General features: G+C 42.5%; 1 protein-coding gene across 6 annotated transcripts in view; it reads left to right on the plus strand.

The window, feature by feature from the left end:
* LOC139760563 (kin of IRRE-like protein 1) overlaps positions 1 to 24,056 on the plus strand; it is a 422,115-nt gene that overhangs the window by 64,026 nt on the left and 334,033 nt on the right. For 2 of the 6 annotated variants that reach the window (XM_071683908.1, XM_071683912.1), the window contains one exon: positions 9,899 to 9,967. The exons of 2 other annotated variants lie outside the window; for them this stretch is intronic. In XM_071683908.1, the coding sequence (XP_071540009.1) occupies positions 9,899 to 9,967 (69 nt within the window). The remainder of the gene's footprint in view (positions 1 to 9,898; positions 9,968 to 24,056) is intronic. 2 more of the 6 variants (XM_071683910.1, XM_071683909.1) reach the window with 2 other exon arrangements.

A 24,056-nucleotide genomic window follows, 5' to 3' on the forward strand; every position in this document is an offset into this window, starting at 1 on the left:
CCATTATGCTGATTAAACCCCTTTTCATGAAATCGTTGGATTCACTCATGGTAATTTCACGTCTTATATCCCCCCTTACTGTAACATTATACCGTGCAATTACCCACTTGAAAGACCGCATCTCTTCCTCTTAGGAAATACTCTAAAACTCCCCTCTCACGCACGCACACACACGCACGCGCTCGCTCGCAGAGTCGATTCTGAGTTGTATCTCGCAATTCTTTTCTTGTCATCCTCCTTCCCCTCGGTATTTGGACAGGGCGCGGCATTGTGCAGGGTCCTGGGTGGGATCCCCGGGCCGCTTCTCGCACCCTCAATTAATTATACGCCAGCCTTTTGTCCCCGCCTCATTCTCCAGTTTGTTTTCGCGTGCCGACTCCACCCGTTTATTGTGTCTGTTCCGTTGCCCTCCGTTTATTTTTTCTGTCCCTTCTCTTATCGTTTCATTTTTCCTTCGTGCCTTGTCTACTCATTAATTCTGTCTGTGCCCCTCGACACCCATTTTTTTTCTTACCTTTTTTCCTCTTTTTTCTCGTTAATTTTGACGTGCCTTTTCAGTTCATTTATTGCGTCTATGCATTCTCTCCCTGTTTATCTCGCCATGCCATTCCCTCACTTGCTCAGGGTTTTTTTTTACCTCTCCCTCCGTTTGTTTGTTGTTTTTCATTTCGTATTTTGTTTCCACTCTCTCTCTCCAACGTGTAGATATCTCCACAGTTTACTCCTCTAAGGATAGGGTTAGATACCCTGTCTACTATGCAGTAGGATACCCTGTCTACTGTGCAGTAGATATCTCCACACTCTTGTCTCCAAGGCTTAAGGTATCTCCACACCCTCGTCTCCAGACGTATGATGATGTCTCCACATCTTTGTCTCTCAAGCGTAAGGCACACTGCTACACCCTCGTCTTCAAGAAGAGAGTCTTCTCCACACCCTTTTATCCCGGGCACCTTCATATCTCGGGCTCCAGATGCCTCCACGCCCTTGTCTTCCAAACACAAGGTGTCTTCACATCATCTTCCAGTCACAAGGTGTCAAAACATCGTCGTGTCCTAGCCACAAAGTGTCTCCACATCCTAGTATCCCAGGCACAAGATGTCTCCACATCCTAGTATCCCAGGCACAAGATGTCTCCACATCCTAGTATCCCAGGCACAAGATGTCTCCACATCCTAGTATCCTAGGCACGAGATATCTCCATATCATCGTCTCCCAGGCATGAAAGACTTCTATGAAACCTCTTTTCCCCGGCACAAAGACATCTCCATAACGTTGCCTTCGAGGTGCTCCAGAAGTCTCCACCTCCCTCGACCAGACCACCACACAGGCACCAACCTCCTCCTGCCAAAGGCGATGCTCTAGTCCAAGTTTGTCAGCAGGACGCAGCAGCAGCAGCGTTATCCTTAGATTTAGCCCAAATTTACTCCAAGACGTTACCACACATTTTCTTTATTTTCATTCTAGATTTATAGACTTCTGCTGGGAGTTCTCCTCCTCCAGACTTCTAGTGTATGTAAACTGTTGGTATATTTTCCCGCAGGTTTGTGCACGATGCATCGTCATGCCTTGTGTACTCTGTACTTTTGCCGTCCAAGGGATGTTTACAACTCGATTTTGACTCTTTTACTTTGCATTTCATTGATATCATTTTTTTGCGGTGGTGACTTAAACACTTTGGCTTGATATCTGTCTGTCTATCTATCTATACGACTGTTTTCTACTGCAATTGAATGTTCCTTTTATCTTTTCATCTTTTTTCCTGTTAATCTTTCGTGTTGTGCTGCCTTTTGTGGCAGACCTGTCCCGATTTTCTTGCTACTCACGTCGAAGCTTCTCGGCCAAGTCCTCAGATTTCTTGACATATTTTCTTTTCCTGCTGAGTTTTCTTGCCCTTTCCCTCTCCTCCTTCCCCCCCATTCCACCCCACTCCCCCGATCCGTCATTTGCATGTTCCTTTTGTGGTGTGTGAGGTGGTTCTCTCTCTCTCTCTCTCTCTCTCTCTCTCTCTCTCTCTCTCTCTCTCTCTCTCTCTCTCTCTCTCCTGTCTCACCAGCTGCTTGTCTTTCCCTTCCGTCACCTGTGCTTCCCGTGTCAAGACACTTTTGTTGTGTGTGTGTGTGTGTGTGTGTGTGTGTGTGTGTGTGTGTGTGTGTGTAAGAATCTTTTTTTCGTTGTTTTGTTGAATTCGTCAACATACGAAGGCATCACGAAGAAGAATCTCATTTCCACAGTTTTGTCATTCTAACTACCTTTCTAGACCATTATTCTATCTGTTGATTAATGTTTTTCCTTGTAAAGTCAGCCTTCACACACACACACACACACACACACACACACACACACACACACACACACACACGCACACTTGAACAAAGAGACCTGGCTAAAATCGCGAGTGCTTAGCACCTCTTATGAATATACAAGAAAGCAGATACTCTTCCACGAAGGAGCACCATCCCAACCAGATGACGGCAGACCAGACTATATACGCGTTTTGCCCCACGGGTTTAAAACGCTCGGCTGGAGCCTCCTGAGCAGCTAACCCCCAACAACGGTACTAGCCAGCAAGCATCATGTCTGGAACACCGAGTCTGCCGGGTTCGGGAGGGGGGGGGGGGACGACTCCCTCGCTGGCGAACGTCATCCTGACGCTCAATAAGCCGTGACAACCTCTCTAGCGAACATCCCATCAGCGGACGTGTCCAACAGATCCGACGTGTGTATCGCCCAGTGTCGGAATGAATAGGACAAGAGAACAATCCTGTGGCAAACCAAACACACACACACACACACACACACACACACACACACACACACACACACACACACACACACACACACACAAGCATAACCCTTATACAGTTGACACAGAAAAGTATATATATATATATATATATATATATATATATATATATATATATATATATATATATATATATATATATATATATATATATATATATATATTTCTTTCGTGCACGTATATTTCCCGCGTGAACGAGGTAGCGAACATAAGACGAGTGAGGATTGAAGGATAAAAGAGATACTCATTTGGCTCTCTCCTCTGTGCCACCTTTTCGGCAAGTAACACAGGAGGGGAAGATTTTCAGCTCCCCGCTCCCGTCCCCTTTTAGTCTCCTCCTACGACACTCGGGAGCTACGTGAGTAGTATTGTCTCCCCTATCCCTAGGGATGTATATATATATATATATATATATATATATATATATATATATATATATATATATATATATATATATATAATGAGAGAGAAAGAGGGTGGTTTAGACGATTTCCAAGGAGAGAGGTGAGGAGAGATCTGATTGGGAGTAGTGTAAAGAGAGAGAGAGAGAGAGAGAGAGAGAGAGAGAGAGAGAGAGAGAGAGAGAGAGAGAGAGAGAGAGAGAGAGTGGGAAGAAATCATTAAATCGAAGTTCATTAAAGCACCTCTTTGGTGGTGGGTTGCTCTGGAGACGCTCTGCAAATAGAGCTGAATGCTGCCAAGTTTTAATGACGTACAGAAACTCGGACGAGTTTACGACAGCCTTGTAATGATATTCAGCTGACCAGTGTATGATGGCCTGCAACATTAGTTAACATGCATGCATACATACACACATACCTACATCCCGATGGAAAAATTATATGAAACTATTTTCCATCGGATATTTTATTTTTTCCAACTTCACAGGAAGAATAAATACCAGGAATGAATTAGTGAAAACACTAAGTTCTAAAAAGACTATAGAAGTAGTCCATAGTATGAATATTTTTTTCCCCCTTTTAGAAGTTTTAGACTCGTCTTTACGAACTGGAGCGAGACAGTTTCACGATTCAGCATCGCTATGAGAGTGGAACTTTTGAGATTCGTGTGGATCACTGAAGCTTGAAGCCATAGGTGATATAGACATCAGATCACACCCAGTGCCATCGCATATTTTGTACATGTATACATGTGTTTATATGTATGTGTGTGTGTATATATTTTCGGTGTGGGTGAAATGTTCTAATCAACAAGGAAAATAGACTTTCGTTCTGCTGTATTTGCCTTTTTGATGGCAAAGCATTGCTCTGTCAAAGGCAATGTTTGCACGTCAGGGGGAGTGTCTTTTTTAGATATTTTCTGACATGCCATGTGGTGCGTTTTGAATGTTAATGAAATGTTACTCTCCCAGGAGGGTGGAGTCATGAAACCCATTGCAAATGGCGTAATGTATATATATATATATATATATATATATATATATATATATATATATATATATATATATATATATATATATATGTATATATATATATATATATGTGTATATATATATATATATATATATATATATATATATATATATATATATATATATATATATATATATATATATGTATATATATATATATATATATATGTATATATATATATATATATATATATATATATATATATATATATATATATATATATATATATATATATATATATATATATATATGATGAAAGATGCCTAGGAATACTAGACTCGAAGTCAAGGTGAAGATTTATGGAAAATACGAGTCAGTTAGCCAAGGTGAAATCGTTTATCATATGTTCGATTCCGATCTTCAGTTTATCCTTAAAATGTTACGTTCATAACGAAGCGTAGAACCTATAAGGCTTCGATAAAAGGGATAAGACTTTCGCTTATTGGTTCAGACTTTGAGGTAAGGGGTTCAAGGCATCGATAAAGGGCTTAAATCTTAAGGTCTCGATGGAATTCTAAGCTTTTCAGGATTCTTTAGAGGATCACGTCTTAAAATCTCCTGATGATAATCGAATGATATGGCGAAACGTGTTCCTGTAAACAAATGTGGCGAAACGTTTTCCCTGTAATCAAATATGGCGAAACGTTTTCCCTGTAATCAAATATGGCGAAACGTTTTCCCTGTAATCAAATATGGCGAAACTTTTTTCTGTGCTTTCAAAAGCAAGAAGAGGTACAGAGATGATTTTCTTCCCCGACGTAATTGATCATTAGCATTCGGTATCTTCTTTTCGTCGTGTGAATGATAACTAAATGTGACTGATGAAGCAAAGGGAATGCCATGCGATGAAGAACTTCGAGTAACCCACCAACCAGTCGGCTCCACCAGGCCTTTCCCCTGGAGTATTCCCCTGTGTCCCTGGGTGTGAGAGACGCGATATCCATGTCCTTTACCTCGCCTCCCCATGCCCCCTGCGTCCCACAGTAAATCCAGGGGATTAAGGATAGCGATATCTAGACGGATCTAGGAAAAGAATAAAGAAAAAAAAAATAGGATTAATCCGCCCTCCATTTGGAGCTGCTCATCCTATACGTCCCTCCGGGGAGAAATCCTCCACTTAAGAAAACAAATCAACTTTGAGAAAAGAAAAAAAAAAAAAAAGAGAAGAAAAAAAAGTAGGGGGAAAGAGGGATGGGGTGAGTGTGGGGGGGGATGGATGGATGGATAGGATAGGTTTCTGCTTATCTCCACTTTGGAGCGAACTCCGATACGAAGCAAGATTGATTTTACGTCAGGCTGTGAGATGGTATACGGACGAAGCCAATTTATACCCTTTCAACGACTCGAGACACGCTGGGAAACTTTGAGTGGGGCTGTGGGTGTTGGAGGGATTGAAGTGGAGGGAGGGAAGGGGGGAGGGGAAACGTGGAAGACTTGACGGGGCCTTTGGCGTGGGTGTAGTGAAAGAAATGGATGGAAGAGGTTGGATGGGATGGAGGGTGGGTTGGGGTGAGGAGGGGGGTCTTCCGGAGGCTCCTGCCTGGTAAGTGATTGCGTCTGTGGCGTTGGCATGGGTGAGACGCGGGGGAGTCCGTAAGAAGATGGGTGGATCAGGGAACAGTGTGAGCTGCCGGAGGGTCGTGTGTGCATAGAGTGGGAAGCTACAGCGTCGTATGTGGACAGTGAACGAGGCTAGAGGGTTGCATGTGCACGGTGTGGGAGACGAGGAGGTTATGTGTGCACTGTGTGGATGGGAGGTTAAAGGAGCATATGTGCACAGTGTGGATGGGAGACTAGAGATGAAGATTTGGTCGTTCAGGCACAGTGCACGAGGACAGAGGGTCGTGTGTTCACAACCTAGGGTGTTAGGAGGTCGTATGTTCAGAGGAGTGATTTCTACCCAGACGACTGTATGAACGTCGTTTATGTGAGATGCCACACAGTCGTGTGTGCATTGTGTACGAAGTCAGGTGTTTGTAGGTGGTGTTCATGTGTCTGAGGCTGTGAAGCCGCGTGTTCACAGTGCGAGAGGCCGGACTAATGGATGCGATCAGTTCAGTGGTGCAAAATGTTGGTGTTTTTGTGTGTATAAGGTGTAAGAGTTCTTGGTGGTATACAAGTAACGAGTGTGCATATGATGCAGGCAGGCATCTGAAACAACTAACAAGTTATGAACACAAGACTAGTATATCAAAATAGGAACACATGATACGTTGTTATTCTTTGACTTGAGGCCATGTCTTGACGCGCTAGTTCGTCTCTCGCCATGCAAGACGTCTGCCTTCCCTTTATATTCCATTCCCCAGGACTTTATAAGAAGTTCTAGTATTTCAAATTTTCTTTTGTCTTGTAAATCATTGTATCCTTCTTCCTCTATTTCCTTCTACCTCTCGTACCTCTGTCATATTCCCCTTCTCCTCACTTCTTCCTTCTATATACACGCGACACGTACCCACTCTCTTCCGTTATTTTATAAGAACTTAAACAGAGATCGCGCAAGGTACATATAATAAATTTTCCGAGCGCGATAACTTCATAAGGGCGAGAGTGCCTTTATATACAAGCCTGTTGTAGGCTGGAGCTACGTCGCTCCGTCGTAATGAACCTTTGCCAACCTAAACTCTTGCTTATGAAGGCAAGTGTAAGGGAATAACTCCACCATTGTCTTCAGAGGCCTCCTTTCTTGGAATAATTTTTTTTTTTTTTCCTCCCGCGTCTTCCTTTCATCTTTGAGCACTTCAGAGGGAAGAGCCGTGGGCCGGGGAGATGCAGAGGAGACGCTCTTCAGTGATATTGCCTTATAGAAAAATTCTATTGTAGTTCACAGTTATATACAGACTCTTAATGAAATGTTTTTCGAGGTCACCTGTATCGAAGATCACCTTTCGACTTCATTCAGATATTGCTTTAAACATATAAGGATGGTCTTATGTTTCTTATGGTAGTTGTACGAGTGATTAACCCCTCCATTCAGTAATCAAATCGTATAGTATCTCACTACCTCTCTCTAGGAATTATCAGCACATGAAACCACTGTGAGAGAAATTCCAAGACTGAGAACTATGGGACCAACATGAAAATCTGTCTGTCCAAAGAATGTCTTCTCCCAGTGAGAAGAAGTTCACTTTTCCAAGCGACTGTTCTCTGTTCTCATTTCGTAATGATGAACGTTTGTGTTCATCGGCGTACAAACTAGTTTTTGACATCTTGGTTTCTAGTGCTTGAGAAAGATTTCGTATTGGGAACAGGTGATTATACCTAGTTTTCATATCAATCCAAGATTTTTTTTTTCCAGAAAAGGAACTGTAGAAATCGTGTTGTCAGTCATGTTTCACACGACTAAGCTCCATCTTTACCAGTCTTGCCTGCGAGTGGTTGTCACACAGGTTGTTGAGGAAGAGGACAGTAAGACGCAGTCGTCCTTAACCACCATCCTTCAATCCTTCTGGTAGATCGTCTTATTTCGTAGCAACGTTTCGGAGTTCAGTGATGCAATTGATTTTACGGAGTGTGAACCGCAGTAATGACTAACGCATTATGACCGATCACATCGCAAAGTATGGGACGCCATAAGAACACATTGCTGGAGCGATTGATTTTGATCGTGTTGCGTACCACGTCTGTCTACTTAATGATTCGTATCATCAGTAATTGTCGACCAAGACCAGTTAAGAACCAGGCAGAGATTTAGTAATTTAGTTATCATCTTTATCCACATCTTTGGAGTGGAGTGATTGGGTACATATCATGTAAAACGCATTGTAGCCATAAACTGAAGTTTGAAGAACTCTTTTAACTTGATGGAGTTGACTATGGAATTATAACTATGCTTCCAACGTTGTATGACAGTACTGTAACGTTAGCTACCTAACTAAGCCGCTGCACACAGTGACGACATATCATCAATGCTGTGGTCTTCTGAATATTGTTGTTTCCTTCCAGGCTATGAGGTGATCAGTTCACTGGCTCGCCTATTCCACTTCCCACCCCATCCCTCCTCTGGTCTTACTCTCCCGTATTGTTTATCTTCGCCGCTGATATACATCAAGACAAAAATGATTTCGGCCTCTCCCATTTCGGCAGATGTCCCTATTCCTCTTCGTGTAATACGAGAGCACTGGAAGTTCAATGAGATCTTGGATCATCCTTGGGTTCTGGGATTCCTTTTCGTTAGCCCACGTCGTCTCCAGGGACTCCTATACTTTAATCAGGAAGAGGGACACGATCGAATGCCATACGTACGTCGTATGTGATGTCTATTGTTTTAGTTAGGATAACTGCCCATTGAATATGAGGAAGTTAACAGAAGGATTATGTATAATTCGCGTTAATCGTCAACGGGGTTTTTCGGTGGATTATCCTCCTAAAAGAGGATTATCCTCAGCGAACAGTCATTGAAGAATTCTACGTAGAAATGATTAATTCAATGATCGAGTGACACACTTTTTACTGCATATCAGTCGTGGTCAATCTATAGTTGCCTTCATTCCAGAGTTGATACAGTCCACCATGAAACGAATGCATTATTACCAGTTGACCCGTATAGTATAGAGAGAAAACGTATCTCTTTAAGAGTTAATTGCCTTTTGCTCTGACTAATGTTTAAAGCTGTGGTGTATAGCTTGTTCCAGTTATTTGAAAATTACACACTATACATGTAATGATAATTGGTAGGGTCAATCAAGGGGGGGGGGATGTTGTTATTGTTTCTGAGCATGAAATCCCTTTTGAATAACGAATACTTTTATATCATTTCTAATTGGCTTCCATTCGTAATTATATATATATATATATATATATATATATATATATATATATACATATATATATATATATATATATATATATATATATAATTTACATATATATGTATGTATGTTTATATAATTACCCTAGCGCCACTTTCTAAGAAAGAATCCTTGTGTTATCCAGGACCTTTTTTTTCTGTAAAGTCTCCTGCAGCCCAAGCGTGCGCTACTTCTTGTAACGGGGAAATTTTTTAACTATATTGAAGTAGAGTATTTGACGAGAGTGTACTGCCAGTGATACAGCCTCGCCTAAAAGGCTCCTTTTCATTTGCACTGTAACCTCGAGCATGTAGAGTCCCGACACACACACACACACACACACACATATATATATATATATATATATATATATATATATATATATATATATATATATATATATATATATATATATATGAAGTAAACAAATTCTTTGTCACTGGATGAACTCTAAAGCAAATTTCCGTCTGTATTGCATGATTTCCTCAGGGATAGTATCTATAGATTTTGATAAGAAGATACATAATCTGATTCGAACTGTCTGATTTGTGTTCTGATGACTTGTCCTAGGATGTGAATCTCTTTTTAAGGTGGGAATTGTTAATTGTGAAATGATTATTGTTAATTGTTCAGTGTCTAATAAGGGTATTTTTGGTTGATTTTACTACCAGAATTATGAATAAGAGTAAATGAATAATTTCAAATTCTAGATATTTTTTTTCAATGGATATCTTTTTTTTTTAGGATAAGTATTCATAAATGCCTACACTGAGTCATGTAGCGAGAGTATTTTCTATGTTGTGGTCTGTGTTACGATGCAGATCATTTGCCACAGAGCAAAGCAGTTTTGTATAACTCCAAATAAGCCATAGAAGGTTTTTCCTTTGTTGCAGGTGAGTTTGTTCACCAGAAACCATTGTTGGCACACCTCGTTGGCAGCACGAGTGAGTAATCCAGACTTATTCATCGATGAGGTTGCATGCGATGAGATGTGTTGTATTGTGAGTCACTGAATATAGGCAAGTTGCAGAGAAACATATACAGCACATCTCATATATGGAATGACCTTATGTTCTTTCTTGTTTAGTCTATGTACCGATTCTTCTGTGTTCACTAAAGTCTATGTAATTCTCACATCACTACACTTCATTTCAAAGTAAATGCTTGTGATATTGTGTGTTTAGCTTTGGAAGTGTAAGTACAAAAGCTGGCACGATACAGTATCTGTATTATGGAGGATAGCTTGATTTATGAGATTGCAAGTTTGAATATAATTGTTCATCGTTAAAGTTTCGCTGTTCTTCTTTTTATGAACCTACCAAAGAGTAAAGAGTATCAATATGTAGTGCCGTATTAGAACCATTTTCTTGATAATGTATTGATAATGGTAAGTGAAGTGTTTATGTATATCTTGTGTATTGATAAAGGTAAGTGAAGTGTTTATTTGCCTTTTGCTGTTTATCTCGGCTGTTATGGATGATTAGATGATAAGAGTATGAATTTGGCTGACGTATTTGTATGCATGAGATCGTAGTATACAATGTATATTCTGTCTGGGATCTCCTGCCAAAGAGATTAAAGTCGAGGACTTTACCAGAGAGATTAGAGTCGAGGATTTTTACGAGTGAATTACGATTTAGCAGGTTGACGTTTCTAGCTATCATATATATATATATATATATATATATATATATATATATATATATATATATATATATATATATATATATATATATATATATATATATATATATATATATATATATATATATAAAGCTCAGAAGCCAGAGCCCAGCCAAGCTCCACTAGTCTTTTCATGGTTTTCCCTTGACTGCTTCATATGCCCTGGTTCAGCTCAGTGACAGCACGTCACCCCAGATATATCACATCGATAACATTCATCCTATCCAATGTAAAGGGCTCGCCATCCTTAACGTTAAAGCGTCCGAAACACCGAGCGAACCTTCACTCAATCCTTCCATCTCTTCTTCGGTCTTCCCTTCTTCCATGCTTCCTCCACTTTTGATAAAGACATCCTGTTCACCAGTCTCTCCTCGTTCCCATATGTTTGACCATTTCTGTACAAAGTGGTCAGCCTTCTCAGTTAGACTTCGTCTCGGACCTTACGTTTCGGACCACAACTCCCTCTCGTACCATGTCATTCCTTACTCACTCAATCAACCCCAACTTCCCTGAACATCGAATATCATCCTCCGGCAACTTCATTTCAACCGTATTCATCTCCTCCCTTTCGTTCGCATTCAGACCAAAGACTCTCGTTCCAAACAACGTTGTCGGGACTATTGCGCCATCAGACATGCCCATTTTTCCCCTCCACCCTCACTGATCGTGATTTCTCCTCTCACGTGCTCGTTAACACGCCCCAGGACCTGAGGATCCTCTTCCACCTAATGATTCGGTTCAACCCCCATTGTTGCAGCCTCTGCCAAGTCCACTCCCAGCCATCTAAAGCAATCACTTTCTTCCGGGTCCTCTCTATTTAATCTTGCACTTGCGCCCTCGTATCTCATCCACTTCCTGCACCTCATTACCTTGAATATTGTTCACATTTGATTGAAATTTTCTCCGTTTGCACTATCGCAGACTCCGTGTCCTGGAGTTTCTCTCTGGAGTGTACCACCAGAGCCGCATTACATGCAGCAGCAACCATGCCACCACCCATGCCCCCACTCACACCACCGTCAGCATAACGTAGGCTGAACACTCGCTCCAACACCTTCTCATTTACCTCCTTCACCGCCCTATCCAGATGGGAGACTAAGGTGCCATAATACACCTTCATTGGGAACCACTCAAACTCCTTCCTTCATGTTCTTCTACATGTCTCGTGTTAACGATGAAAACTAACTGTATTACGCGACTATCCATTTACCCCATATATTCGCATAAGCCTCACGCAAGGCTACTGTGTCAGATCTATTATACTCCCTCTCCAGATCCACAAATGCCATATGCATATCCATCCCTTAATCCAGATATTCCTAACACAAACCCTTCAAAGCGAACTCGTGGTTCACACATCATCTACCTCTCCAAAGGCCACAGTGACTCGCCCTAATCAGACGTTCTCTGTATGCTACCATCCTCTGTCACTATCTCCCATACTCCTTGCCAGATGTACTCGCATTCGCAGTTCACTTCCTCTTGCCTTTATACATGTATCCTGCCAGTCCTCAGGCCCGACAACCTATCTCGTTGATCTTTAGCACCCTTAATCCACCCCCCTTCTCGTCTTCTTAATGATGTTGACTGCTATGCCTCATCCTGTGTGGAGCCTCTGCAGCTTGGAGGCTGTGTGCTTCATACGGGAGCAGTGTAATCCATGACCACTTTAATGCGGGAAAGGAAGGTCTTCGAAAATGCTTTACTCCGTTTGCTGACAGGTGGTAGAGGCTAGTAAAAGTAACGTCTCGCTTACTGTATTACATCTTGCAGGCGAAGCTTGGAAACTTATATACGTAATCATTATCATTTTCATTACTATTTTTACATATATAATCCCAGCATCCCTTTCTCGGCTTCAGGGCTGCACTACAATCGGTAGGAGTGAAAGGGTAGACGCCCTTGGGTTGATGAGACGTTCAGTGTAGCGGACAACCTAGGAGTGCTAGATTTAGGGTTGTAACTTAAATGTACGTAAATGTAATGACAACATACAGGAAGAGGGGAGGTGCATAGCGGAATGAAGATACAGAATTCCTGGTTGATGAGAAAATGGTCGGTGGAGGAACAGTGAGATGTGTCAGAATACGCTGGTAACTATAGAGGGAAGAGTTTAGGGAGTCTTGGGCAAAAAGGTAATGGGCACAACGTGATGGGGATGTGTCTTCTTTGTCGTATCTGTCTGGACGAAGAGAGTGTAATGGCAAAGGGAAGAACTGTGACAACAGATATCATCAGAGTAACCCCGTCATTCGGCAGATCCTGCATAATAGTATGTGGTAGAAGAGTGATCGACCGTGTTGGAAAAGAAAAAAAAGAAAGAGGTCTACTGAACCTCCTTCAGGAAAGGAACAAAAAAGGGAGCCTCAGGAAGGAGCAAGGTGGGGTTGGGAGGTGAGAACAAGGATCTGCACTTTAGGTGGGCGTGAGGAGACCTCTGAAGAAACTGAGGACATTTCATGCGGCGTTATGGATCTCAAAAAGATATTGTCTTAAGAAGTGCTACAGAAACGGTAGCTTTTTTTTTTTTTTCAAAAAGTTTTTCGTCACTTGAATGTGTACGTGAGTGACTGATGAATGTGTACGTGAGTGACTGATGAATGTGTACGTGAGTGACTGATGAAGGTATACGTGAGTGACTGATGAATGTGTACGTGAGTGACTGATGAATGTATACGTGAGTGACTGATGAATGTGTACGTGAGTGACTGATGAATGTGTATGTGAGTGACTGATGAGTGCTTTCAAGGGGTGTAAACAGAATCATTTTTTTTTTTTTCAAAAAGTTTTTTTTTGTTACTTGAATGTATGCGTGAGTGACTGATGAGTGCATTCACGGGGTGTTTCTTTTTTTATATAAAAAAGTATTGCTTAAGTCAAAATGCATCATGCTAATGATGAATATGATCGATATAGAGGTGCAAGCAGTGGTAGTGGTGTTTTCAGTGTTCATTCAATGTTATTGTGGTCAAGGAAAGAGTTTAGACTTGCCAGTAGATTATTGTGTGATATGTGGAGGAAGTGTTGGTATATTGAGCAAGTTCCGGGGTTAGTGTACGACTTGTGTAAGGTAGTGTTGGAAGGGAGAGTAGGTAGGTTTGGGAGTTGGTTGGTGTTGGGCGATTGTCCTCTTCTTCAAGTAAGGGGAAAGAGGACTTAAACATTCTGTGTAATACCGCGTGTGGCAGAACAATGCTAAGTGCAGGGGCAAGTTGAAGGCCAAGTTCTCGCACGTAAAGGCCCAGTGCATTGTACAGTTTTTGTACATGATGGGGCGGACTAGGTTATCAAGGTCTCGTGTCAAAGACCTAGAATAGTAGATGAGATCCCGTGTCTCTCTGCCGTTTTGATACTGAATAACTAACGTGAAATTTGAGCAGAAGGGTTGTGAACACTAAAGCCAATAGCTGTTTTTAAACGACTTGGAATTTATATAGAACGACAAATGTATACTGAAACAACGTGAAATTTATATTTTCCTCAATATAGATACATTTGGAGAAAAAAGAAATAGGGAAATCATATTTGGTGATGAACATTACTGGATGTAGATCATTTATATAGATACACGACCTGTACTTTATCAAAGAATTCTTCTAAATGAAGATTTATACCACATATCATCACATATTTCAATAACTTCCCATGTTTAGATTGCTTTTCTTCCTTTCGTTGTCCAAGTCGGAAGTCTAAAAGGTAATTCAGTAGGGTTTCTTTATATATATCGTTGCAGATCTTGTAAGTATTAGCTATTTAGTTGCTAGTTTTGCTCGTAAAGTATTCAATCTCTTCTTCCTCCTTTCAGGATTAATCGGATAAAAAACAATAGCGTTTGAATTACTGTGCTCGCAAGTTCGCCTTTAGCTTTGTTTCATGATGTTTTTCAACTCTTCTAGTTTCTTTAGGATTACAACCCTGAGGAAAAAAAAAAAGATGCATGATAGAGATGAGCCTTAGCCTTTAGATGTCATTGATACTAGAAAAAACTCCCCATTAAATTTGTCTCTTGTCTACATTTAATGAAACACACACACACACACACACACACACACACACACACACACACACACACGCTGTTTGGTCTTGCGCAACTCATGTTTTATCAGCCAAAAGATAAAAAAGAAATTTACGGACTTGCCCGGTAATATATCAGTGATACAATATGCTTACGGAATAACCAACCCATATTTCACTAGCATATAAACCTCGGCTGACGTACCATGCCACACACTCATTAACATAAAAATGTCTTCGGGTTTACCAAACCCAACATTTCACTGGGGGAAAACATAATGTCTATGGGCCCCTGATGGTGCGTTTCACTAGCACTGCAATAAGTCGACAGATTTCACAACCCGTATTATTGCAGATTTCACAACCCCGTATTGCAGATTTCACAACCCGTATTGCAGATTTCACAACCCGTATTACAGATTTCATAACCCCGTATTACAGATTTCACAACCCCGTATTACAGATTTCACAACCAATTATTGCGCCAAAGTACCAACAAAAAAACTCTACCGATGATCACATTCACATTTTCAACTACAACGTAGGCGGGGGGAAAAGTCTAGGGTCATTCCTACCCACATATCACTAACACAGCAAAGACTGTAAACTGGTCTACCTACGTAACATTTCTGCTAACATAGCAGAAACTTTCTTCTAAGACTTGCCGAACCCACACTTCACGGATGTAGCGAAAGGTTTACGAACTCTCTCTAGATCTCGTAGGATTTTACCTAACAAGGTTACACTTCATTAGGAAGTAGACTTTAAGTCTGAAAGCACGATAGGCAACCGTCCCAAACAGGGATGAATAAAATCCCTTATATAGCGATGAGGCTTGAACCCACTAACACAGCAGTAGACGAATAACACGAGACTAGAACGCCTAACATAGCGCCAGACGAATACTTCAAACACAGCGGTAGCAGAGGGCCACTTGCACCATGAAAAAAATCCCTTATATAGCAATGAGGCTAGAACCCCCTAACACAGCAGTAGACGAATAACAAGAGACTAGAACGCCTAACATAGCGCCAGACGAATACTTCAAACACAGCGGTAGCAGAGGGCCATTTGCACAATGAAAAAATGATCTTTGACGAAGCATTTTAGGAAAACCCAAGGGCAGCAATGAGCCGACGCTTTCATTGTGGCTGTTGAAGTTGTCTTATGAGGTAGAAACGAGGGACTATAGTCATACTCATAGGTGAGAAGGCTTTGAGATGGGTCGTAGATGGGAACGATGACAATCGAAGACCAGCTGCTCATAGACTTTTCTTAGAGGAAAAGGTAACTAAGGTTTTGTCGTGTACATCTTTGTACGTGTGTGTGTGTGTGTGTGTGTGTGTGTGTGTGTGTGTGTGTGTGTGTGTGTGTGTGTGTGTGTGTGTGTGTGTGTTATCCGTAGACTTCTGCGCCATAAAATGTCCTCGACTTTGCTAATGCTGACTCCGATTTGTGGAGGATTTTTCTCAAAAGTGTCTAAGCACATAAAAAAAAAAGTTTTTAGATTTTCTAACCATTGGTACATTGACTGTACGTTTTCTAAATATGGAAAAAAATAGATAACAACGCACTAGTACGTTTGAGAGACTAGATATGACTCCCACTCCTGGAACAAAAGAAAAAAAAAGAAAAAGGAAAACTCCGAGAGACGAGTAAAATGAATAAACTGCCAGTGATGGACAAAATAAATGGCGGGAGGGTACAACACAGAGATGTCAAAGGACAAAGAAAAGAGAAACGAGAGCTTTTTTTTTTTTTGTTTTTTCTTTTCGCATCGCAAACCTTTGTCCTTGTCTATGTGTACATTGGTACGTGGTTTCGTACTTTTACGAGCACGGTTGAAAAATAATGGATGACCGCGAAAATCTTTGACATTGGCCCCTGAAACCGAACGTGGGGCGGTCATTTGCATACACGTGTATCACTCACCCGAGTAATCTAAGACAAACAGACAGGCTTGACAGACATATGAACGGTATCTCAAGACAGGGGAAAAAAAAAGGGGGATCGAAAATGAATGTGGCCTGTCACGGATATGGGGAAGAGGTAATAAAGTAGATATGGAAATACAACGGAAAGATAAAGTGGAACGTTGTATAGGGAAGTTATCAACTGAAATAATGTGTGTGGGAGAGGCCTCGACATTTTTATAGCCATGCTGGTGAATGGGTTTCTGTTGAAAAGGGGATCTGGCCAAGGGGTTGAACGGTAGGGGAGGCGTGCTCTAAACAGGTAACAGAGCGCGAATGGGATGGGAGGTGGGGAGCTCAAAGTGGGGAGAATTAATGGGGGCTAGTGTAGAAGGCTGTGAGGGAGGGGAAGTTGGTAGAGGATTTGGACAAATGGTAACGCGACGGTGATGAATGGGGAGGGATTACGGGCAGGGGAAGGGGTTGTGGATGGGGGGTGGGAGTGAGACGAGACCTATGGGGCAGGAGGGGCGATGGGGGACCTGGGGGGTTAGGAGAGCCAGGGAAGATAGGGTGGGGAGGAGAGGCCGGAGTGACAAAGAGTGGATGACAACAGGGAGACATGGGCACCAGAGACCGAGTGGACGACAACACAGATGGGCTTGGAGAGACAGAGTGCATGGCAACAGACAGAGAGAGGGAGAGGGATGGGCCTGTAGAAGCGAGAAAAGTATATGGACAGAAAGTCTAGTGTTGAGAGGCGTATATAATGATGACAGGGAGATTGAGCAGGAGGGACCGTTTGATTGGTAAAAGAGGAACAGGATGAAAAACTGGGTCAAAGTCCTTCAGGAAGCTAGAGGAAGAAAGGGAAGCTAGAGAGGTCTAACTCTGGTGACTGGTAAGCAAACAAGGGTCTAGCTTAGGGATGAATGAGAATATGGCAGATATGTGTGGGAGTAGAGAGTAGAGCGGGTATATATTGGAATATAGAATGCGGTAGGGGTGTGTGTCTGTGTATGTGTGTGTGTGTGTGTGGAAGTATACATGGGAGCCACGATAGGATTAGAGCAGTGTGGTGAGGAGCAAGATTTAGAGTAAGAGAGGAAACTTCAGAGGTTGTGTGCGCGCGTGTGATCACAATGCAGAGTAGACCGCGGGGTTATAGGATGGGTTACGCTCTACACGTCCAGGACCAAGAGGTGGTGAGGAAGCGAGGGAAGGGAAGGTAGTAGAGGGGTAGGCTAAGATCAAAGAGGTTAGGTCATGGATGAAACGAAGGGATGATAGAATAGGATTGAGGTGGCCGGCCCCCGTGAGATGGTCGAGAGTTGAAAGGAAGTTAGGATAGGGGGGGTGGCTTAATTGAGAAGAGAGAGAGAGAGAGAGAGAGAGAGAGAGAGAGAGAGAGAGAGAGAGAGAGAGAGAGAGAGAGAGAGAGAGAGAGAGAGAGAGAGGTGTGTGTGTGGAGCAGACCTGGCGTTTTCGGGCGATGACAGAGGGAAGACGGAAGCGTGGCACGCAGGACATAACTCCAGTAAGCTGCTCCCTGGAGAACAATTTGGGTCACGGGAATGAGTGTTTCACTGTGTCTGCTCGGGCCCTTGGGATGGGTAGCGAATGCATCCCCTCCTCCTCCTCCTCCAGGCCACGTATTACTGACTTTAATCAATCTTTATTACATTGTTTGTAACGGTCGCTGCTCTCGTTGCCCCTGAAGGTGTTCACTTTATATACAATCAACTTTATGAATATGGAGGTATATTTATAAGCTTCTATATGCGTCCTTTACCCATATAGATATAGATGGATTTGGGTGGCCCAGAAACACTTGTTCAGTGTAGAGAAAATTTATCTGACAGATTTGGTTGCAATAAAATGAACAGAATGATTACAGTTTAGATGATTTTAATCAGTAATTCAGTTCGAATAATCTTTCGGTTTTAAATCCCAATCTTGAGATGAAAATTATAGGTCGAGCCCAACGATACGAGCGAGAATAGCGCAAGGTGCCGGAGCATCGTGGCATGCGACGTGAAATTGTCTGACCAGACGACGCGTTATATTAAATGTAAAGACTCGGGGGAAGGAGAACGCTTGCGAAATACTTGAGGTCGGAGGGAAGGAAAATGATGGGTAGGAATTGGAAGTAACTCCACATAAACGATTCGTGGTGATTGATTGAAATGCTTTCTAACTTAGGGAATGTCGTTCGTAATAAGTCATGGAGGATGGGTTTGACCCTCGTGTTGATTAATGAGAGTAAAAACACTTTGGCTTAATCAAAGTGAGGGAGGTCCTCCTTCCTGCGCTGTATTAGGGAGGGAGAAGGAGGGGGGGGACATGGAGTGAGTGAGGAAGGGAGGGAGGGAGAAGACGCATGACACCTTAGGCACGTGAAAAATCACCCTGATAAGGCAGACGGAAACCCCCGGTCATATCTCCCCCTCTATAATCTTCTCTCCGAGCCGTGTACTGCTTGATCTCCCTTGACTTTATCTAAGGCCCAAAATGGCACCAACAATCTCCCTCCTATTCGCGAGCCCGAGGCAGCCAAGATAAAACCGTGAACACAACTCACTCTAGCGTCTTTTTCTTTCTCTTCTTGCGGGGGTTTGTGTTTTTCTTAAGATCCCACACCAAATGGCGCATCGTCGATCTACAGAGCTCTTGTGTCCACGGCAGATGACCCGGCGTTGTGCTCAAGAGTCCACAGGAGATGACCCTGCGTTATGGGAGGGAAGGACCGTGCGAGTCGAAGGGGAGGGCTTCCAGCCGCCGGCCGCACTTAGGAACCAATAAATTGGCTTGTTCGGTGGAAGATATGGGGAGGCGGAGTAGCTGTGAGCGTACGAGAAGTTATGGCGATGAGCAGAAGAGGGTGGAGAGGTGAACGCCGGGGAGGAAGTACGTGGAAATATATATATGGGGGGGAAAGGGCAAGGGAATAGGAGATCTGATGGTTCAAGGCGAGGTTATAAGCGGTCGTGATCATATTTGAGTGTAGAAACAGAGTGGTAAAATGGCAGGGAGATGTATGTGATCAAAGAAAGCGTGAAGAACCTTTGAAGATGGAAAGGGGTTGCGTGTATTGAAGGTTGTGGGTCTGCATGTGGGAAGGACTTATGGGTAAAGGAGGGGTTGAGTGATGAAGTAGAATGTAGGGAGAGAGAGAGAGAGAGGGAAGGAAATCTAAGAAGGGGTTGAAACGGCTGTGGATAGGTGGAGTTACCGATAGAATATTCCGTCCATGTTATTATCAGAGGTTTGATGAGGAATCGTGGTAAATAAATGTTTTGTCTAGATACTAGAATCAAAAAGGAAATCTAAAGTAGGTCACCGATGGATTTCTTGATAATCGTTGCTAAAATAGACACCAAAGATAAGCAATTTTCACGTTAGAATTGTCATAATATCTTTAGCGCATAGGGATAATTGCGATTGAGTAATACAAGTGATAACAGTGTTCAGCAATACTTATCAACAGGAGCTAAAAGTGAGACAATAATATTTTCCTGCGGAAAATAAGATGGAGTAAATGAGACAATTTTTTTTTCTAGGAAACATATTTACGAAGAAAATTTGTGGGCAGAGAAACTTTGAGAGAGATTATTCAGGCAACGCGGTGGAATGATGAGAGACAATTATAGAGAGGAAATTTGAAGCGTATCAGCTGATGATGGAAAACATGAAGGCGTGAGTGTTGAAATTACAATAAAGACGAACAGGTAGATGATGGTGTAACAAAAGAAGGCTATAATGAATGGTGGAAATGATACTAACAAGAAGGTACATTATTACGACATCAGAAATGAAGAAAGATGAATCAGAGTAAACAACTTGATGACTATAGAAGACCCTTCTCGACTAGATCTGTCCCTGATGGAGACGAATATGCAGACGACAGACTCTTGTCAAAGCTCGAGACGTGTGCACACGAAAGCTGGAAGGAACACCTGAGAGAGGATCTTCAGCTTCTGGAATACTTTGGGAGACTATAGAGGGCACGATAAATAAGAGAGAGAGAGAGAGAGAGAGAGAGAGAGAGAGAGAGAGAGAGAGAGAGAGAGAGAGAGAGAGAGAGAGAAAAATTATCGGATCCAGTGTTTGAAAAAAGACTGTGAGGGGGAAACTGAGGTGGTATGGCCATAGGGAAGAATGGATGGCGAAAAGATGGAAGACGGGAGTGTATTGGTATGATGCTGTGGGAGGGGAGATAGATGGGAGACCGACAGCAAGATGAAAATCTAGTGTATGTGTGTGTGTGTGTGTGTGTGTGTGTGTGTGTGTGTGTGTGTGTGTGTGTGTGTGTGTTGGAGGGTGAGGCTGATGGTGTGTGGAGGAATGATTGTGACTGGATTAGGACTCCATGGAAAAGATTGGCTATGCACCACCACACTGGGGAGCAGCAGCCAAAGTACTGGATGCAGATGTAGATAGATAGATAGATACATAGATAGATAGCTATTTTTTACTACCTGTTCGCTGTTTTTGCCTATACCTTTCCAGCTTTCATATAAAAAGAAATATTGAAAAAGGACAGTACGTTTATTTCCATGTATGCTTTTAATATGAAAGAAAATGGGCCTTTTGAACTCGCGCACACACACACACACACATACACACACACACACACACACACACACACACACACACACACACGGTAGGAGGTACTACATTGTGGTCTACCCCAGAGAAATGTATGTCCACGAGCTCCATCGATTCTTCAGCCTATACCAACCACGGGTCGTCTTTGCTCCCTCACTCGCCATTAAAATGGGACTCGCTACACTCCCGCTTATCAGTGATGGCTCCCTGCTGCTCCAGGTGAATGAGCAAGACAAGGCCAGTCATTGTACGATTACGCACCATGGAAAATTCAGTTTTAGAAAATGTAAAAGCGCTGACTATCATGCAGCAGGTTGTGGCTGGAGGGTGATGAAGGACTCTGTGATTAACTGTTCTTGGTAATGGTGTTGTGACTAGCAAAGTATTGGAGACAGTGCGGTCATGACGATGAGAGAATTTGACTGTAGAGAGAGAGAGAGAGAGAGAGAGAGAGAGAGAGAGAGAGAGAGAGAGAGAGAGAGAGAGAGAGAGAGATTGTGAAAAGCTGAAAGTAGATAACCGAGTTATGTTGAATGGCAGATGTCGGTAGTGACTTTATGGCCATAACTGGGAGGTTATGGTGATTTTTTTTTGGCTATGAATTGTATGAGGTGGTGAATGGTTGATGGCGAGTGGATAGAGAACAGCAGAGCTAATGGTCTATGTATGGCTCATGGTGTTTATGTATTTACAAGTAGTAGAGTTCGATCATACACAGACTCTGTCAGATATTAGTTGTCAGTCCTTTCGTTAATATGTTCGTAGTTGACCATCATTTACTCTTTTTTTTGTTCTGATAGTAAGAAAAAAAAAACTAGATAAAAACGTAAACTATTCTTTTGTTTTGGATTAGAAGTGTAAAACTTCATACCCAAAAGGCAGTTTCTATGTAGATTTCGTTAATGAAAAATTTTGAAGTTTCTTCCGAAATGTTTTTGTATAAGAACGAAGAACGATTATCACAAGTGGTTCAACATGATCAAAATGCAACGTTTCGTATCATAGTTCGTTTCGCTAACGCAAAACAGCAGGGGAGAAACAAAAAAAAAAAAAAAGATCTATTGACAAACTTATTACTGTTCGATGTAACTAGTTTAAGCAATACTCTTCACTTTCTGCCAACGTGTTAACCCAAAATACCATTGGAGCAGCGAGCTTCATATTCACAAAGCACGTTAGAATTGGCACTGGAAATCATTTATGAACGCACCGCCGATAACTTTTTTTTTCAACTGGGTACCTGGGGAACCTTCACAAGGACGAGGCTTGGTATGAAAGTGGCCGAGTTCCATGTAGGGGTGGGTAAACGGAGAGCACCGGGTTGTGTCTTGTCAATAATTCTGTGAGTGGCGATGCAGCTGACCCCGACGAACTTGGACCCGTTGGACGAGAGGGAGTAGACAAGGGGTGGTAAGAGGAGGGAGGGAGACAGAGAGAGACACAGAGAGAGTGAATTGATGGGTCAGGACTAAGGGCCGGGCAACTGGGTTAGAATAGTGTGTGTGTGTGTGTGTATGTGGGCAGTCAGAGGTATAGGGTAAAGCGCTAAAGTTTCAAGAGCACGGATGAATTTCCAGGAGGAGTATAGAGGACGTGGAGAGGAGGGGAGGAAGGATATCGGCTGAACTAGTTGGCTGCCTGGCTGGCGGGCAGCGAAGGTTTCAAGAGGAGGGGAGTGGACGAGGCAGACGCGGAAATCCGAGATTCATGAAACGAAATAGTGTCGGGGTCAGATGCATCTTTGCTACACCCTTGACATTGCTGACCTTTGACCTGACCCTCGAGTCCAGTAAAATTTATCTTCACTCGACGCCTCGACCAACGCATCTTCAGTAAACCGAAATTCACTTCATCCTAGACAATGAAACTAGTGCGCTTCGTCCTCGACCAATGAATGCATCAGAGATTTTATATTTTTTTCACTTGACTCGTGAGGATGTAATGCCTGTTTACTAAACCATGATTACGTTACTGATTTTTCGAAAAGAGAAAAAGACTTGAGTTCATTCCTTGGAATCTGCTTTTGCGTCGACAACTGTTCAAAACTTGCATCACTGATCTTCTCCATCGTGGTTTAGGGGTACGAAAAAAAAAAGTGAACTAGTACACTCCAGTGTATGTATACCCACCTGAATCTTACAGATGGTGGGAGACTTCTGTGATGTATACGATCACAACCATCTGTTCAAACCAATCCTCTTCCTAAGCCATTCTATCCCATTATACGTTAATGAGATCCATCAACTCTACATATATATATATATGCCAATTTTGTAGCAATTTTGGTGGCTTTCTAGTCCAGCCGCCCAGACGACTGATGAAAGCAAGAGTGAGACGCTATGTTCCAGGTCATGCTTGATCGAGATTTCGAACTGAAACGGATCTGTAAATGCGAAAGCAAGCACTTGACGTCATTCTCTCCTACACTGGCATAGTTCGATCCTTCCAGGCCAAAAGAATTAGTCTTGACATTCCTCCGCCTCCGCTCGTCGCCCAGGAAGTATTCATGACACGACGGCGTCGCCTCACGCTGACCTAACGCAGAGTAACTGAATAGAGTGATGGCGATCACAGCGACGACTCAAAGTGTTCATGAATCACTTAGACATCCGATACAGACCTTGTCGTGGCTTTTGGGCTATATGTCAGCCGTGGGTGAGGCTCGTGGGTTGCAGAGCCGTACTCAGAGGAGAGGTATCGTTAAAGGCCCCCCACACCGCCCTACTCTCAAGGAAAAAAAGGAGGGAGGTGTATATAGAATGCGTTTGTACGTGCTAGATGGTATGTTGATCACACGAGGCCGTGATGATGGGTA

Source organism: Panulirus ornatus, chromosome 37 (assembly GCF_036320965.1).
Source record: "Panulirus ornatus isolate Po-2019 chromosome 37, ASM3632096v1, whole genome shotgun sequence".
NCBI lineage: Eukaryota > Metazoa > Arthropoda > Malacostraca > Decapoda > Palinuridae > Panulirus > Panulirus ornatus.